The sequence below is a fragment of the Nomascus leucogenys genome, chromosome 22a (genome assembly GCF_006542625.1).
Source record: "Nomascus leucogenys isolate Asia chromosome 22a, Asia_NLE_v1, whole genome shotgun sequence".
In the NCBI taxonomy this organism is placed as follows: domain Eukaryota; kingdom Metazoa; phylum Chordata; class Mammalia; order Primates; family Hylobatidae; genus Nomascus; species Nomascus leucogenys.
The window spans coordinates 73,070,898-73,090,162 of record NC_044402.1 but is presented as its reverse complement, the minus strand read 5'-3'; the positions used below and the strand labels follow the sequence as shown (position 1 = coordinate 73,090,162).

The 19,265-nt window shown below is 41.9% G+C and overlaps 1 protein-coding gene across 2 annotated transcripts in view; it reads right to left on the bottom strand.

Annotated features, from left to right (window-relative positions):
* Nucleotides 1-16,292, bottom strand: part of RAPGEF4 (Rap guanine nucleotide exchange factor 4) — a 331,431-nt gene extending 315,139 nt beyond the window's left edge. For both annotated transcript variants that reach the window (XM_030803682.1, XM_030803683.1), the window contains exon 1: nucleotides 16,041-16,292. In XM_030803682.1, the coding sequence (XP_030659542.1) occupies nucleotides 16,041-16,105 (65 nt within the window). In that variant the 5' untranslated portion in view covers nucleotides 16,106-16,292. The remainder of the gene's footprint in view (nucleotides 1-16,040) is intronic.
* Between the last annotated feature and the right edge of the window lie 2,973 nt (nucleotides 16,293-19,265).

The window sequence follows — 19,265 nt, the reverse complement described above, 5'->3', positions numbered from 1 at the left end:
TTTACAACCCCATTTAAACGATAGTACCTTTCCTGGTCTGAATGGTACTTATCAGTTCTCTAGGTGTAGCTTTCTTTTTCCTGAAAATCATTATCAGAAAAAACTAAAGTGAAACATATTTTTCACATCTTTCAGTCATAACAACATTTAAAGGATAAACCAAAATTCCAGAAAGACTTCATTTTTTCCTTCCATTGTTTTGTGAAGCTACTTGTCTATTACATCAACGAAAGCAGTTAGTAGTCTATGGGTACTTTCCCAAAAAAAGGCCTTGTTACCAAACGAAAGGGCAGTGCTGCATTGATTCAGCCTGTGTTTGCACCACAGGCACTAACTAGCCTGACCTCTGCTCTCTAAAATACCTCATTCACCTATTTAGTAAAGTCTGGATTACACTGATCTAAATTCTAACTAGGTGACCTCTTAGTTCATTCAAGGTCTTTGGTCAAATATCACTTCTACAGAAAGACCTCTCTGACCACCCTCTCTAAAATAACACTACCCCTCAGTCTCTTCCCCTTTTCTCTCCTTGATTTTCCTTCACTGCTCTTATCACTGCCTGACACAGTAGTACAGTTTTGTCTGTATTTGTTTACCGTCTGTTCCTCTACCTCCATATTCTCTTACCTTTGGCTTCATAGCATTTATTACCATCTAACTTCTCCTATTCTGTCACCACTGTATTCCTTACCAGCTAGAACAGCATCTAGCACATACTAGGTACCCAATAAATCGTTTTTTGAAGACTGACTGAATGAGTGAATGTCTTCCCACCTAGTATTTCAATTCGTGAAGTCAGGGCCTTTGACAGTTTTTCTCACTAATGTATACCCAGCAAGAGTGACTGGCACATGGTAAGCAGGTAGTAAAATCTCTAAATGAATGAGTGAATGACAGTGGGAAAGTAAATTACTACAATCAGATCCTTTTCCTACAACACATTTGGGTGGGGGAAGATGGAAGACAGTATGAGGCAGGTGGAAGAGTGACAAAAGGAATGGCAAGGGACGCTGAATATGGAACTTTTCTATATTCCAAGTTTCTTTAAGGAGTTGATAAAGAAAACATGTAAAACTTAAGAACCCAGCTTTTGCTGTAACTTGTCCAATAAATAATGACTGCACAGCAAAGCAAACAATCAATACAATAAAAAATTCAACCTATAAAATGGGAGAAAATATTTGCAAATGATATATCTGATAAAGGGTAAATATTCAAAATACATAAGGAACTCATACAATTTGGTACCAAAAAAACAAGTAATCTGACTTTTTTAATGGGCAAAACACCTGAATAGACATTTTTCCAAAGAAGACAAACAAATGGCCAACAGGTGTATGAAAAGTTGCTCAACATTACTAATCATGAGAGAAATGCAAATCAAAACTACAATGAAAAACAATGTCACACCTGTTAGAATGGCTATTACCAGAAAGACATAAAATAACAAGTGTCATTGAGGACATGGAGAAAAGGGAACCTCTGTGCACTGTTGGTGGGAGTGTGATACGGTCTGGCTGTGTCCTCACCCAAATCTCATCTTGAATTGTAGCTCCCATAATCCCCATGTGTTGTGGGAGGGGACCTGGCAGGAGATAATTGAATCATGGGAGCAGTTTCCCCCATACAGTTCTCATGGTAGTGGATAAGTCTCACAAGATCTGATGGTTTTATAAAGGGAAAAAAAACCCTTTTGCTTGGTTCTAATTCTCTCTCTTGCCTGCCGCCAATATAAGAGGTGCCTTTCACCTTCTGCCGTGATTGTGAGGCCTCCCCAGCCACGTGGAATTGTGAGTCCATTAAACCGTTTTTTCTTTATAAATTATCCAGTCTCGGATATGTCTTTACCAGCAGCATAAAAACAGACTAATACAGTAAATTGGTACCAGGAGAGTGGGGTGCTGCTGAAAAGATACCTGAAAATGTGGAAGCGACTTTGGAACTGGGTAACAGGCAGAAGTTGGAACAGTTTGCAGGGCTCAGAAGAAGACAGAAAAATGTGGGAAAGTTTGGAACTCCCTAGAAACTTGTTGAATGGCTTTGACCAAAATGTTGATAATGATATAGACAATGAAATCCAGGCTGATGTGGTCTCAGAAGGAGACGAGAAACTTGTTGGGAACTGGAGTAAAGGTGACTCTTGCTATGTTTTAGCAAAGAAACTGGCAGCATTTTGCCCCTGCCCTAGAGATTTGTGGAACTTTGAATTTGAGGGAGATGATTTAGGGTATCTAGCAGAAGAAATTTCAAAGTGGCAAAGCATTCAAGAAGTGACTTGGGGGGATTAAAAGCATTCAGTTTTAAAAGGGAAACAGAGCATAGAAGTTCGGGAAATTCGCAGCCTGATGATGCAATAGAAAAGAAAAGCCCATTTTCTGAGGAGAAATTCAAGCTGGCTGCAGAAATTTGCATAAGTAATGAGAAGCCAAATGTTAATCAGCAAGACAATGGAGAAAACGTCTCCAGGGCATGTCAGAGACCTTTGCAGCAGCCTCTCCCATCAATGGCCTGGAGGCCTAGGAGGAAAAAGTGGTTTCGTGGGCTGGGCCCAGGGACCCCCTGCTGTGTGCGGCGTAGGGACTTGGTGCCCTTCTTCCCAGCTGTCCCAGCTGCTCTATCCATGGCTAAAAGGGGCCAAAGTACAGCTTAGGCCAAAGCTTCAGAGGGTGCAAGCCCCCAGCCTTGGCAGCTTCCACATGGTGTTGAGCCTGCAGGTGCACAGAAGTCAAGAACTGAGGTTTGGAAACTTCCTCCCAGATTTTGGAGGATGTATGGAAATGCCTGGATGTCCAGGCAGAAGCTTGCTGCAGGAGCAGGGCCCTCATGGAGAACCCCTGCTAGGGCAGTGCAGAAGGGAAATGTGGGATTGAAGCCGCCATTCAGAGTCGCTACTGGGTGACTGCCTAGCAGAGCTGTGGGAAAAGGGCCACTGTCCTCCAAACCCCAGAATGGTAGATCCACCAACAGCTTGCACTATGTGCCTGGAAAAGCCATAGACACTCAACATCAGCCCCTGAAGGCAGCCGGAAAGGAGGCTGTACCCTGCAAAGCCACAGGGGCCAGGCTGCCCAAGACCATGGGGACCCACCTCTTGCATCAGTGTGACCTGGATGTGAGATGTGGAGTCAACGGAGATCATTTTGGAGTCTTAAGATTTGACTGCCCCACTGGATTTTGGACTTGCATGCAGCCTGTGGCTCCTTTGTTTTGGTCAATTTCTCCCATTCGGAAAGGCAGTATTTACCCAATACCTGTAACCCCATTGTATCTAGGAAGTAACTAACTTGCTTTTGATTTTACAGCCTCATAGGCAGAAGGGACTTGCCTTGTCTCAGATGAGACTTTGGACTGTGGACTTTTCAGTTAATACTGAAATGAGTTAAGACTGGGGAACAGTTGGGAAGACATGATTGATTTTGAAATGTGCGGACATGAGATTTGGGAGGGGCTGGGGCAGAATGATATGGTTTGGCTGTGTCCCCACCCAAATCTATCTTGAATTGTAGCTCCCATAATTCCCTTGTGTTGTGGGAGGTGAGCCGGTGGGAGATAATTGAATCATGGGGCAGCTTCCCCAATTCTGTTCTTGTGGTAGTGGATAAGTCTCATGAGATCTGATGGTATTATAAAGGGAAACCCCTTTTGCTTGGTTCTCATTCTCTCTCTTGCCTGCCACTAATGTTAAGACATGCCTTTTACCTTCTGCCATGATTATAAGGCCTCCCCAGACACATGGAACTATGAGTCCATTAAACCTCTTTTTCTTCATAAATTACCCCGTCTCAGGTATGTCTTTCTCAGCAGCATGAAAACAGACTAATACAGAATGTAAATTAATATGTTATTGAAAACTTATGGAGGTTCCTCAAAATTAAGATTAGAACTACTTTACGATGTAGCAAGCCCATGTCTGGGTACATATTCAAAGGAAATGAAATGAGTATCTTGAAGAGATATCTGCATTTCTCTGTTTATTGCAGCATTATTCACAATAACCAAGATAAGAAAACAACCTAAATGTCTGTTGACAGATTAATGGAAAAAGAAAACATGGTGTATATTATATATACACAATGAATATTATTATATTACTGAGTCTTAAAAATAAAGGAAACCCTGGTATTTGCGACAACATGGATGAACCTAAAGGACAGTACGCTAAGTGAAATAAACCAGGCACAGAAAGACAAATACTGCATGATCTTATTTACATATAGAATCTAAAATATTCAAACTCCTAGAAACAGAGAGTAGAAGATGGTTGCCGGGAGCTGAAGGGAGGAGGAAATGGGGAGATATTAGTCAAGGGGTACAAAGTTTCAGTTATGGGAGACAAATAAATTCTGGGCTGGACACAGTGGCTCCTGCCTGTAATCCCAGCACTTTGGGAGGCCAAGGTAGGAGGACTGCTTAAGCCCAGGGGTTTGAGCAGCCTGGGCAACACAGCAAGACAACGTCTCTACCAAAAATAAAAAATTTTCCAGGCATGGTGGTAGGTGCCTATAGTCCCAGCTACTTGGGAAGCCAAGGCAGAAGGATCGCTTGAGCCCAGGAATTCAAAGCTACACTTAGCTATGATTGTGCCATTGCACTTCTAGCCTGGGTGACAGAGTGAGACCCTATCTCAAAAAATAAAATTAAAATTAAAATTAAAAGATGAATACGTTCAGGAGATCTAATATACAACAATGTGAACATAGTTAACAATACTGTATTTCAAACTTGCAATTTGCTAAGAGAGTAGATCTTAAGTGTTCTCACCACACACACATACTAGGTAACTATATGAGGTGATGAATATGTTAATTGGCTTGATTGTGGCAATTATTTCACAATGTATACATACACCAAAGCAACAAGTCATACATCTTAAAGATATGCAGTTTTTACTTGTCAACTGTGCCTCAGTGAAGATGAAAAATTAATGACTAGAAGAATAAGGCTATTCTAACGCTGCCCCAAACAAAAGGGAAAACATTAAGTTCTTCATCTGGGGTTTAAATAGAATTGAAATTTCACAAAATACCAAGAATCAAATTACTAAGTTGTGAGTAATATCTGCTTCCCAGCAAAGATCTTTTCTATTTGTTTTCAACATCTCAACTATTAAGTCTTTTCTAAGGGCCTATAAAAATTATTTCTCCACTTAATTAAGGCGGGGGTTTCTTGAACTTTTCACCAATTTATAAGTAATATTTCTGGCCAGGCACAGTGGCTCAAGCCTGTAATCCCAGCACTTTGGGAGGCCGAGGTGGGCGGATCACCTGAGGTCAGGAGTTCAAGACCAGTCTGGCCAACATGGTGAAACCCTGTCTCTACTAAAAATACAAAAATTAGCCAGGCACGGTGGCAGACATCTATAATCCCAGCTACTAGGGAGGCTGGGGCAGGAGAATCGCTTGAACCCAGGAGGCGGCGTTTGCAGTGAGCTGATATCATGCCACTGCACTCCAGCCTGGGTGACAGAGTAAGACTCTGTCTCAAAAAAAATTTTTTTTAAAAGTAATATTTCTATACAGCAAGTCATCCATTTTGATATGCTTACATTGTACAATCAATTTTATTCAATAAAAGTGTTTTTAGAAAATTATTTCACTCACGGATAAGCATTTTAAGATTACTCCAGTGCAATTAACATATGTCCCTTGGTTTCCACAGTTGCAATTAGAGGGGCTATGTTCTGTAGCATTACCTGTGGGCTCTTGACCACCATTTGTCTATTTGTTAGAGTGGCACCAATATTCCTCCTTGAGAATACACCCTTGCCCCCACATCCTCACAGAGAAGAGATGGACCACCATTAAGGCACACATTCTTGTTTGACTACCAAATGATACATGAAATGAAATAAAGCAATGGAATATAAAGGTGAAATGATAGCCAAACAAGAACGTAATTTTCCCCCAGTTTGGCTGACACCAGTGTTATTACTCTTCATTCAGCCATCAGCACAGAATAGAATGATTCCAGGTATCTATTGGAAAATATTACTTCAGAGTCATTGCCAACTCAACCATAATCATTATTAATGGCTCAAATGTGAAAAAATAATATTTATAGTGGATTTCCAGTAAGAAACACAATCCATCTATTTCTAAAATATACTAAAATCTTTCCTCGGATTAAATCAGATCACCAGAAAACTGTATATTATATCGGCCCCCTCGCAGAATTACTCTCTTAATGTTTCTTTAGAATTATGCTGTATTGAAAGAGCCTGTGAAACTCATTGCTGAATCACTGTTGGAATGTTGTTGAGGATATTGTTCACCACATTGCAAAGTATCTTCTTGAGGCTGAGGGAGCCAAGAGGTCCCAGTATCAGCTTGATTAATTGTTCTTCTCCAGCAGAAATAGTTTAAATTTACAAATACTGAATAAAAAAATACCTGTGTTTCCTTCTTTGTGTTGAAAATGAGAAATTGCAGCTGAAATGCCTATATTAGTAAAGAAGAAAGGTTAAAATTAACCAACTAAGTTTCCACTTAAAGAAGCCAGAAAAAGAATAAGTTAAACCCAAAGTAAGGAGAAAAAAGGAAAAAAACAATGAACAAAAATCAATAAATTTCTCAAGGAACAGAGTAAATCAACTAAAAGTTGGTTTTTTAAAATATTAACAAAATTGGGAAGCTCCTAGTAAGAATGAATTTAAAAAAAAAAAAGACACAAATTACCAATATGGGATACAAAGGACAGAACAACACTACATATCCTAATGGCATTAAAAGGATTATAAGGAATACTAGGAACAACTCTATGTCAATAAATTTGATAACTCAGATGAAATGGACAAACTCCTTGAAATAACTATAAAAACTGACATGAAAAGAAAAGAAAATCTGAATAGTCCTCTATTACAGAGTTTGAATTTGTCACTAAAAAGCTTTTCATATAGAAAACTCCTGGCCCAGATGATATCTATAAGACATTTGTAAAATAAATAGCATTGATCTTATATAAGTTCATTTAAAAATAGAGAGAAAAAAATAGGAAAAAAAGGAAATGTTTCTTAATTCATTTGATGAAGCCAGAATAATCCTGATACTAAAATAAGAAAAGAAAGTTATAGGCTAATATCCCTCATGAATTGACATGAAAGTAGCATTAACAAAATATTAGTAAGTTGAATAAAGTAATATATAAGAAGTATAATGCATGTTGACAAAGTAGTATCTATTCTAGGAAGGCAAGGTTGGCTTAACATTTGAAACTCAGTCAATGTAAATTCACTATATTTACAGAATAAAAGAGAAAAATAATATAATCATCTCAATAATTTCAGAAAAGGGAATTTGCTAAAAAAAAAAAAAAACTACATGAAAGACAAGTAATGTGGCAAAATAGCAAACTATTTTTTATAAGATCATAACCAAAACAAGAGCATCCATTCTCACCCCTTCTATTCAATTTGTCCTGGCATTCCTGGCAAATGCAATAAGGCAAGAAAAATAAATAATAGAAGACATAAAAATCAGAAAGAATAAGTAAAACTGCCAGTATTCACATTCAAGATTGTCTACAGGGAAAATCCCAATGAATCTATAAAGTAACTACTAGAACCAAATAACTTGCCCAAAATTACACCATCAATAAAATTAAAACTGGGGTTTGAGCCTATATAGTCTGACTCCTAAATTTTTAACCTCTACACCACACTTTCTCTCTAGAGATGACCATGCAATGTTTGCATTAGCTCACACACCTCAACATGGCCATTACTGTAGGCATTGGGAATCTCATTTGAAGATGTGAAAACAGAGATTCAGAAAGATTAATAACTTGGCCAAGATCACATAGCTAGAGGGTAGAGGTGACAGAATTTGAATCCAGGTCTGGCTGATCCTAAGACAAAGCTGATTTGACTATATCATGTTTTCCAGACTGGAAACAGAAAACGGGGAGATCCAGATGCTGAGGCCCTGAAATAAAAGTGGAATATAAAAGTCAAGACAATTAGTGACTGGTTAGATGTGGAAAAGGACATAGGAAAGGGAAAATGCAGATAACTTCAAAGTTCTGAGAATGAGGCAGTCATGACATCATACATAAAATAGTAAAGCAAGAAGGAGAAACTAATGGGGAGCAGGGCTAAAAAAGATGAGGTCAACTTTAGACAAGTATCAATCTGTTAGGTTAGAGATCATTTTGATGGCGAATGATAGAACACCAAACAAAGCATGCTTTAGAGAAACAGGGCTTTTTTTCTTCACAAAACAAAAATCTGAAGGTGGGTAACTACTGACCTGGGTTCAGCAAGTGGACAAAGTCAGAACTGGGGGCTCTGTGTTTCTCTGGGCACTTGCTCCTGGGATTACAAGATGGCTGCCACAGGCCCAGGCCTCGGGTAGTAAGTCCAGGCAGAAAGAAGAGAGGAAAGGGGAATTAAATACATGGGTAAAGCAAGAGCTTCCCTGGAAGCCTCCTGTAGACTTCTGCTATGTCTCATTGGCCAGACAGTGTCACATAGACACCTCACCTGAAGGGAGATTGGGAAAATAAGTATGCTGTTTTTCCAGCCTCTATAGCAGAGGTAGGTGAAGGAAAACAATGTCTGCCCCACAAAATATTAATGGGTTATTCATGTGGGAATATCCAACAGACAGACAAAAATACATCTGGTCTAGAAGATAAGCCACAGATACAGAGTTTAAGGAATCTGTGCAGTTACAGCAAAGGAAACAGGTGCACCAAGAAAGAGCTGGCATGGAGAGAAAAGAGAGTAGTGGCAGCACTTTGTTTTTCTTCTGGGGCAGGGGAAGCAAGCGGGTGCACACGGATGCAGCTGAGTCAACACGCCAGGACTGTCCGCCTCTGCTCGTCAGCCAGATTGTTTTCTGTCAGATGTTCAGCTGGATCTCTTGCTGTCTCCCTCCCCACCCAGTTCTTTCCATCCTCTTTCTCTTTCCTCAGTCTCTCAGTACTCCTAGGGCAGTCTCTCCCTCATCTGTGACGTGAAAGTACTGGAGGAAAAACCCACTCTCATTGACCACTGTTGAGGATGCACAAAGGTGGTTTTATTCTGACTGAAGAAAAACTAGCTGCATGGGGGGTGAGGAGGTGTTACAGGACAATAAGCAGCTACGATGAGAGGGCCATAAAATCTTCTAAGCTCATGGGAAATTCCAACACAAGGTATCTGCCAGTCCCACCCTCACGGGTGGGGCCAGAAATCCATTTGAGAGAACTCCAACTAAGACAAAGAGGCTGGATTTGCTTTGCTAAGCACCACTTTTCCTCTGAAGACTCTTTCCAGCTCCCAAGCTGCCTGCAGGAGACCAGGCAGCAGGGTCAAGGGTGTGGACTGAACACACCAATCCTACATGTATCCCCAGCCTGAGGGAGTCCAGGTCTGGCTAAACTTTCCTAATAGATTAAAGCAAGTAAAATCAGCACGACAGAATTTAACCCTAATTACATATGAGGTTGTATTGTTCTCAAATTACTCCAAATATATATGTCATATGCTCCCATGTATTTGAGGCCACAGTGAAATGTCTCTCAATAAATTGCAAATAGATAGTTCCCAAGCATTAAACTTTAAAAACAATATATTGCTAACATTATGAAAAGAGATCACTTGACATTATATACCTCATTATGGAAATATACAACACTTCTGTGATGCATTCTTACCAAAAAGTCAAACTCTAGACCCAAATACCAATTTACAGGAAATACAGGGGACAAAGGAACATGTTTTAAAAAACTGCATGGAGGTACAATGAAAATTCAGACTGAAAAAAACAACAACCCAGTTTCTTCAAGAAATGTATTACAAGGAAGAAAAAGAGAGAAAGAGAGAACCCAGACCTATAGACATATCAACTAAATGCAACTTATTTGGCTCTTGATACAAACACACTGCAAAAAAGAAAGTTATGAGGTAAATGGGGACATTTGAACACTGACTGAATAATTGATTATATTAGAGAACTAATGTCAAGTTGTTTAATGTGTGCGGTATTGTTTACTTTATAAAAAGTCACTACCTTTTAGAGACATATACTAAAATATTTACAGATGAAATATGTGGGATTTGCTTGAAAATAATCCTGGGGGGAGTGGGGAGTGCATGGGGGTATAAACAAAACAAGGTTGGCTATGATGATGTTGGAGCAGGGGAAGGGGTGGCACAGAAGATCATACTGGCTGGGCACAGTGGCTTAAGCCTATAGTCCCAGCACTTTGGGAGGCCAAGGTGGGAAGATCACTTCAGCCCAGCAGTTTGAGACCAGCCTGGGCAACATAGGGAGACTCCATCTCTATAAAAAATTTTTAAAATTAGCCAGGGATGGAGACACACATCTGTGGTCCCAGCTACTCAGGAAGCTGAGGCAGGAGGATCATTTGAACCCAGGAGGTCAAGGATGCAGTGAGCTGTGATCAAAACACTGCCTTCCAGCCTGGGTGACAGAGTGACCCTGTCTAAAAACACACACACACACAAACAAAAAGAATTAAGAATCATACTGCTATTTCTTCTTTTTGTATATTTTGATTTTTTCCATAATAACAAGATGTTAGTTTTTTTTTTTTTAAAGGTGGGTGAGGATTTAAGGAGGAAGAATAGATTAGATTAGAGCTATGCAGTGTCATTTTTTAAAAAGTATTCACATTAGCCAAAAAACATAGAAGAAGCAACAGAGGCAGATGTGGACGGTGTCACCCATGCCCTTCCCCAGCAAAGGGCCCAGTGCCAGGGCCTTCCTAGAGGGTTACAGAGGCCATCATCCCTGAGGAGAAGGATGCCTGTGGCCATCTTGCCCTGGGCCCATTAGCACCTTCTCTAGTCAGGGCACTGCACTGAAGCTGAAGATAAAATGATGAATAAAATATAGGGACTAAAGTCAAGTGATGTGAAAAGAGAAGTAAGCAAGCCATTACAATGGAGTCAGACTTGTGCTCTGTTATTACAGAGTGGGACCAAAGTGTGCTGTGAGAGCACAGGTAATGGTGATCTGACTGGAAAAGGTGGCAGCCACGCTGTCCTGGACAATTCCCAGAACTGCCTTCTCATTATCATCCAATTCCCAGGCTCTGTTGCTCTAGGAAGAGGATGTACTCTTGCACAGGCCAGAAGATGTAAGCGTCCTGACCTCCTGGCAGCTTGGCTTCTCATTGTAAATGCAGAAAACGGACTTCTGAGAATAATTGGATTTCCCATATGGCTTACTTAGAGGAAGAATACATTAGCCAAAGGATGTGAGTGTCCACTTCTCTGATGTGACAGATCTTATTGTCCAATTAATAAACTGTCTTTCTGGCTTTTAGAGTCTCTGAGAGTCTGGTACCTGTGTATCTGTCGCTGAAAGATACATTAATTTTTGATGTGCTAACAAGTCAGGATTCTGAGATTGCAAGACCAGCCTGAGCCCTGGAGGATGTACCGGGGTAATGTCATCCCTTGGGACCTGGCTAGTAGATACCAGCCTCCTCCAGGGACCCCCCGTCTGTTCTGTGTGCTTCTTTGATCCTCTGTATTTCTCAAGGGTGGACCCATGTCTGATGCTTCTTTGATATCTGAGTCATCTTCTCTCACCATGTGTGCTACAAAGCATTTTGGTTCTTAACAAATTTGTTCCTTGATTTCTTTCACTCGCATTCAACCTAATCAAAATAGGTAACATAACATCTATTTGGGGGCAAGTCAGATGGAAACTGTCCATGGAGTATTTTTAAACTGAAACATGAATACTTAAAAAAAATTCATCTGCCGCCTTTCAAAGATCACAACCTTTTGAATAACCATGTTAACTTCATCATCTGCTTTGGCCGTGACAGCCAGTGTTCCTCAAGTAAGCCAATCAGTTGAGAACCTTTCTCCAACCTACACTTCTAATTAAAGAACAAGAAACCAAACACTGTGAACTCCTTTCCAAATGAAGACAATTTCTTTCATCTCCAGCGGTTTCACTGTCAATCACTTAGATAGGTTCTTTCATCTATAACAAAAGATGGCAAACTTTTTCTGTAAAGGTCCACATAGTAAATATTTCAAGCTCTGTGGGCCCACAGTCTCCATTGCAGCTACTCAACTCTGCCACTGCAGCGGGAAAGCAGCTGTAGACAATATGTAACCAAATGAGCATGGCTATGTTCCAATAAAACTTTGTTTATAGACACTGAAATTTGAATTTCATCTAAATTTCATGGGTCACAAAATACTACTCTTCTTTTGATTTATTTCCAACCATTCAGGAATGTGAAAACCATTCTTAGCCCACGAGACATACGGGAAAGCTGTCAGATCTGGCCCATGGGCCATAGTTTGTCAATCCCTGCCCCATCATGATGAATGCCAGCAATGAGTCGCTATACTACATGAATGTGTATGGTCCCTGTCCCTTCATAATACTCCTTTACCAACCCTGAGAACTAGGACTTATAAGTGGATCTTAAGTTCACAGTTGGCAAATTTAAAATCTTACGGGAAAAATATTTTCATTAAAATTAAACAATGGGCCGGGTGTGGTGGCTCACACCTGTATTCCCAGCACTTTGGGAGGCCAAGGTGAGTGGATCAGCTGAGGTCAGGAGTTCAAGACCAGCCTGGCCAACATGGTGAAACCCTGTCTCTATAAAAATACAAAAATTAGCCAGGCATGGTGGTGTGTGCCTGTAATCCCAGCTACTCGGGAGGCTGAGACACGAGCATTGCTTGAAACCAGGAGGGGGAGGTTGCAGTGAGTCAAGATTGCACCGTTGAACTCCAGCCTGGGTGACAGAGTGAGACTCCACCTCAAAAAAACAAAAACAAAACCAAAAAAACTTAAACAATGGTCAGCACACTTAAAAAAAAAAAAAAAGGACATTTTACCTATCTTAAGTCCCAAATAGTGGGAACTATGTAATTTGTTCTAGTTGCCATCCCCTCAGAAAAAAATGGTAAGATCCCTGAGATAGTGGTGAGCTTGTTGTACTCTAACAATACATCTGCTGAGACTTTTTTCAATGTTGGTTTATCCATTCAAATGTTCAATGTCCTGTCTTTCTGGTTTTAAGATTAGTATTTGTAGACCCTCATCTCCTCAGTCCCACCATAGTCCAAGATGGTGGATGCTTGATACATAAAAAGCTATAGATTTTCTTTCTTTAATCTAATCTACATATCTACAACACTTGCAACCCCCTTCCCCACTTGCAAGTATTGTCCTGTCTATGATAGCTTTCTAGGCATTCCTAACAGACACTTTAAGGCTCTATTTTCCTTGTGTTTTGTTTGTTTCACTTCAAATTTCATTGCATACTTCTTTACTACTGCAGACTTTCTCTTTTAACTCTCTTTTTATTTCCAGTCCCAGGGTTTCTCTTTTTTTCGCCATCCACAACAGTTGTCACTTGAATGAGGCATATATTTGAACTATGTTTCCCAGTTATGTCCTTTTCCCAGTTAAAAGGTCCCAGCATCATATTCCCAAGTGAACCCACAGGGGTTCATTGTACTTTCTTTTTTGTGCAGGGTTGAAAATGTCCATAATAAAAAAGATTTTATAAAAATAGAGCATACATTCCTATATTCTAGATTTGGTCACAAGAGGAATTTGTGGTTGGGAAGAAATTAGCATATTCATACGCCACACCACTCCCTGGCATGCCCTCCCTATTCTCTGCCTGGTAAAATTTTTCTCAGCCTCTGAGGTCTAGGCAGGACACCTATGGAAGCATCTCGATAACTCTCTCATCTGCATTCCCAAAGCACTTTATACATTTCCATTAAAGCACTTACTATTGCATTGTGGTTAGCTGTTTATAGAGCCGTCCCACCACCAATCTCCCCTACCCTCCAAGCCTATAAGCAACTCTCATATTTTGTTGCATCCCCAGTGCCCAGCACAGTGCCTGGAAAAGAGGATCAAGATAGCATTTCTCAGAAACATTGAGGGCAGTGTCTCCACTAAACAGGAGTTTCAGGGGGCTTCCCTAGCCAACTTCCATAAACACTCTCAACCTTTCTCCTTTCCTAAAAAAATAAATAAATAAATAAACAATCTAAGTAAAAACACAACTTCAAAACAAGTCCCCCCACGGCCTTCATACAATGAGATTGCTGCCCTAAACTGTTCCTCATAGGAATTAATTCTGGCATGAACATTGCAGAACATGCAAAGTTCTCTTAATACCATAAAACAAAAAGCCTACATGGCACTCACAGTTTTCAAACTATTTCACCTTTTTTTCTTCTTCCATTTGTCCACTTATCCCTGACAGTCCTATCCTCATTTTTCAGACACTCAAGGAAGTAAAAGTGACATGTCCAATATCAGAACTGGTAACAGCTCTGTGCCTAAAACCCTTAACTTATTGATCTGTCCACTCATCTGACTCTTCTGATGCTAGGCTCGGTATCTGTGAAGGGTTTTTTTTTTCCCCTAGATTTTTTTTCCCATTATGAATGGTGGCATTAAATGGGGGCACCACGCTCTAAAAAATCAATTTCAAGCAAAATCATTTGGGCAGATACACATTATGAAAAGAGAGAGTCGAATATGTCCCACTTGTGTTAGTATTGCTCTATGATTTTGCCATAAGTACTTCTTATTGACTAACTGGTTTCCAGTGAATTACCGACTGTTCAAAAAATGCCATGCCATGCATTTCTACACACAGAAATATGTTATTTATTATCTAAAAATTTTGCTCATAAGGAAGCACTACTATTTATAGGTTAAGTGCAAGACCTTGAATCCCATATAATTCCTTTTTCCTGAACTATTAAATTTAGATACTTATCACATTAACAACCTCTATACTTTAAATGCTCTTAGTTCTTCTACATAATCCTGTGTGATTTAACCATTACTTTAATTCTCTTACTATTTATTGCATGCAACTCTTCTAATATTAGTACATATCATTTTAGACATAAATAGGGCACTGCCTGCCAAAAAATCTTGCTACTGAGTGGTAACTGAAAGTCAAGATTATTTCTCAGATATATTAAGCTTTTCAAATGAGCTACATTTAGCTTTTCTCAAATTACTTAATATTTTTCAACAAAGGCCTATAATAGAGTATGCAAAGCATGTCACACTTAAGATTTTCAAGTTTGATCTGGTTACGAATCTGTTAATTGAAAATTTTTCAATATGGCAGAGCACAAAATATTTCACACAAATGCAAATAGAGATGTCATGCAGATAGCTGCAAGACGTGAATCATTGCCCTTCTGCATCAAACTCCGAAAATCAGAGGCAGTTCACTCTGGAAGATTTCTTAATCAGTTCTTAAAAGTTCAGATGCATCACCTTTTAATCAGGGTAATAAGCTATAATTGCTAACATACTGTGTAATGTTTACTGCTAAACCTGCAATCTGGACAAACAGAAAATTATGCTGTCAGAGCCTGGAAACAACTGCAATCCACTGTTAACACACACATCCTCCTTAGAGAGAGCTGTCGTCGGGAGTTACATGCTTTATGGTTTTAATTTTTTTTAGCGTAAAGGTCTTTTCCCGAGAAGCAGGTATTAAGACGAAAGCAGCCTCCCAAATGACCTTCTCTAACACAGACCTTGAGCGAGCGACTGCGGGGGCAGAGAGCTGTGAATTTCAGCAAGGGACTCGACAGCTCCACTGGGTCCCTCACACTTTGCTTTCGAGAACAAAAAAAGAATGTTACTCTGCACCTGCCGGTGCCCCCACCCCTCCTTAAAACTTAATACCCCTCAAGGTCTGAATAGACGGAAAGGGTATGCATCGATTCTTCTGTCCCGTGATGCCAAGAGAAAATAAACCCCCACCCAGGAGCGGAGCCTGGAGTCGCGGCGGGGCGGGGGGTTGGAGAGGTGGGTGCTCTCTCCCCTTACTGCGCTGCATTTTCTCCACCACGTGTAATAATCTCATGCCGCTGGCACCCCACGACAGACGGGGATCCTTGTCCTCCTGTCTCCCGGACGAGGACCTCAACCCCTTCCCCCGCTCGGGGACCCCGGCCACCCGCAACCCGGCCGCGCTGCGCCCAGGTGTGGGGCTGCGGCGATGTCGGGGCCCGGGTAGCGCCGCAGAGCTCGGCCCCCGGCTGCGGCCCCTGGCCAAGCTACCTTTTATCCAGGCAGGCGATCCACTCGGCGGAGGAGGAAGAATGGGCAGCGTGCGCAGCGACCATGTTGAGCGGCGGCGCGCGGTGTCCCTGGCTGCGGCGACCTCCCGCGCTCGCTCTGCCTGCGCCTCCGCCCCCACCTCGCCCGCCGCGCGGACCCCGCTCCTCCCGGCCGCCTGGCGACCAGCGCGGCTGCGACGGGCCCGCCCTCCCCGCGGGCTCCCGCGGCCTGGGGCGGTGGGGAGAGGGAGGGGACCCGGGGGGCGGGACGCGGGCGCGGGGAGGGCCGAGCCGCCCGCCCGCCGCTGCACTGCGGCGCCCGGGGGTGGGGATTCCTCCCCGGGGTGGGGACCCCGCGGTCCCGCTGCTGGGGGGCACTGGGGGTGGCGACCCCGGTGGCCGGCCACCTGCGACAGGTGGCCGCTGCGTCCCTCGGAGACTGGTGTCCCACCCTCACCCCAGGGCCTCTGAGGCGGGGCGGGAGGGCAGGCGCCGAGGCGGAGTGGGGAGGGGGATGCTGGTGTCTATATATTTTTCATACAGCAAATGCCACTAAAATGGCTGCTGCCTCTCTGTTTCCTTAGAAACCCATGAGTCTTCCTCAGCAGCTGTCGAAACTTGCCGGCGGTTGCTTGCTCACCTTTGCCGTCTCCCCTTCAGAAAGGGCTGGAGGGGAGGGCAAGGAAGGCTTGGCGTGGGGACGCCCGTCGAGTCTCTCAGTGAGGAATGAGAGGCCAGCTTCTCCTGCAGGGTGAGGAAGGGCTGGGAGCAATGGGGGGCAGTGCGGGCAGGGCTGGGGGCAGGGAGGGAGGAGGCCGGTGGGCCCGATGTGGACTGAGCGGGTGACAGGCTGAAGTCACTGGCCTTGAACCCTGGGCCTGCCTGGGCTTCCATCGCCTGCATGGTGAAGAAAACACAGTTGAGAATGGGGAGTAGCCCGGCCACAGCAGAACTGAAGTTTTAGGATGCGGGCCGAGACCCCGGACGCGCAGGTGAACTTGTATGGCTGGCCCCACTTGCTGTTCTTCCTCTGGCTGGAGTGTTGAATGGGTGGTGATAACGGCCTATCTCTTGTAGATAGATGTTCACACAAATGTCATGTCTACAAGTTGTCCAGTTACACTCTGCCAAGAACCAAATTACACGCCAATGGTTGTTTAGGAATTTGGGGACAAGTTAAATGTTTTGGACTATTACCAAGCACTGTTTTGATATTTACGGCACTACATTTGGGGCCAGACAATGGGGGAAAGGGACATGGCATTGCTTTCTTCTACTGTTCCCTGCCCCCCCCACCCCCCCACCTCCCCAGCTCCCCACTTCCTATCCAACTCTGCTCAGGGGAGAGTCAAGGGGACTGGAGAGAAAGAAAGAGCAAGTGCTTTCTGGGATGCTTTGATCCTAATAAAACAATTATTACCATGATATAAAAGCCTCCAAAGATGTGCCATTTCCCTCTGCTGGATAGCCAGGATCTGGTTTCAGACCTGCCACAGTGTTCCCCCAGCAACTCCTCCCTCCCTGCTCAGGGCTTTTCCCCCAGTTAACCTTCATTCTATTAATTTCTATCATGTTTATGGTAGTATTTAAAATAATATACTATATAAAGATTAACCAAAGGTATTTATGTTGTGGCTTTTTTACTATACAAGTATGAAGGAGGAACTGTATCTCCTATATATATTAAGTTTCATTTATAAAGACATCAGAGAGCACCTGAGAATGTTTCAAAGTCACCAGAAGCTTTCTGAAAATGCCTTTCTGCAAAGAAGGTTTCCAGGTAAGGAGCTAGAGGAGAAAGGAGCTGCACATCACCTGTCATCACACAGAGGCTCAGAGTTGCCATAGCTTTGGTTATGATACTAATAATAGTCGCCATTTATTGAACATCCACTGAGTGTTAGACCCTGTGCAGTACTCCTTACATTCGTGATCCCATTTAATCTTCAGAACACTCTATGAGGCAGAGCCAGAAGGACACTACTCCACAAAGAGCAATAAATATCCTTGAAAATCTAATGAAATATTGAAAATGATATGTATCAGTACTTTCAGGGAGAGTGTTAATTGGATTTGAAGGAAGACACTGATGAGCTGCTGGGAGTGAGAGTGAGACCCTCGAGGAGTCTACAGTGCATTTTAAGGAGTGTAGCTCTGATGAACTGCAAGGCCTTTGTTTTGCTGTGTGGGGGCCCTGCCTTTTCTTTAAAGAGAAGTTGAAGACTTACTTAAAGAACATCCTTTCGAAGGAGAAACAACAATCACTAGCTTGTCCAGCACATGCTCATGTCTTCATCCAGAGGTAGGTACAAGTAACTCTAAGATACTCACTAAGACACTGAACTCAGGAAGGGTGGATAATCCAGCTACAGGAGATGGGGCCCCGGAGTGGAATTTGGGTCTGTCTGATTCCAAACCCTTGCACATCAGTGATGGTGTCCCTGTTTCTGCCAATAGAATGGGAGTATAGGGCATGTCTACAATGACTGTTTAGAGGGTAAGAACAAAATAGTTATAAATCAGTTTTTTAATGTAAAAATAGAGAAATGTGTGAGGAATTAAAAATTAGAGATCCTTAAAACATCAGGAATAGCTTTACTGTCCTACAGATTATCTTGTGATCTGAGAGGGATTTGATTGCTGGTCAAGAACTACAGGAGTAAAGGAAACTCTGTTGAGAATTAGTTATTATAGTATTAAGAGGAAGAAAACGGGCTTTTGCTTGGATTGGATGGGAAAGGCAAAGAACCAAAGAATGTTTATTCATTTCCCTCTCTTTAAAAGAACATAATGTATGTCAGTCCCAAAAGAGCATATGTTGTATGATCCTATTTATGTGAAACTTCCAGAAAAAGCGAATCTATAGAGATGGAAAATAGATTAGGGATTGCCTAAGGCTTGGAGGTGGGAATAAGGGAGGACTGCAGATGGGCCTGAGAAATCTTCTAGAAATGATCTAAAATTGGACTGTGGTGATGGATACACAACTCTATAAATTTAATAACAATCATCAAATGGTATAGTTAAAATGAGTGAATTTTACAGTATGCAAATTATCTCAATAAAAATGTTAAGTAAATAAAATATTAATAAACCTATATGGAGACGAAAAATAATATGATTGATCTTTTGGGGGGAAATAGAGAAAAGTATAGGAGAAAAAGTAAAAATTACCCATAATTCCATCACCTAGAGGTAATACTGTTAATATTTTAGTGCATTTAAT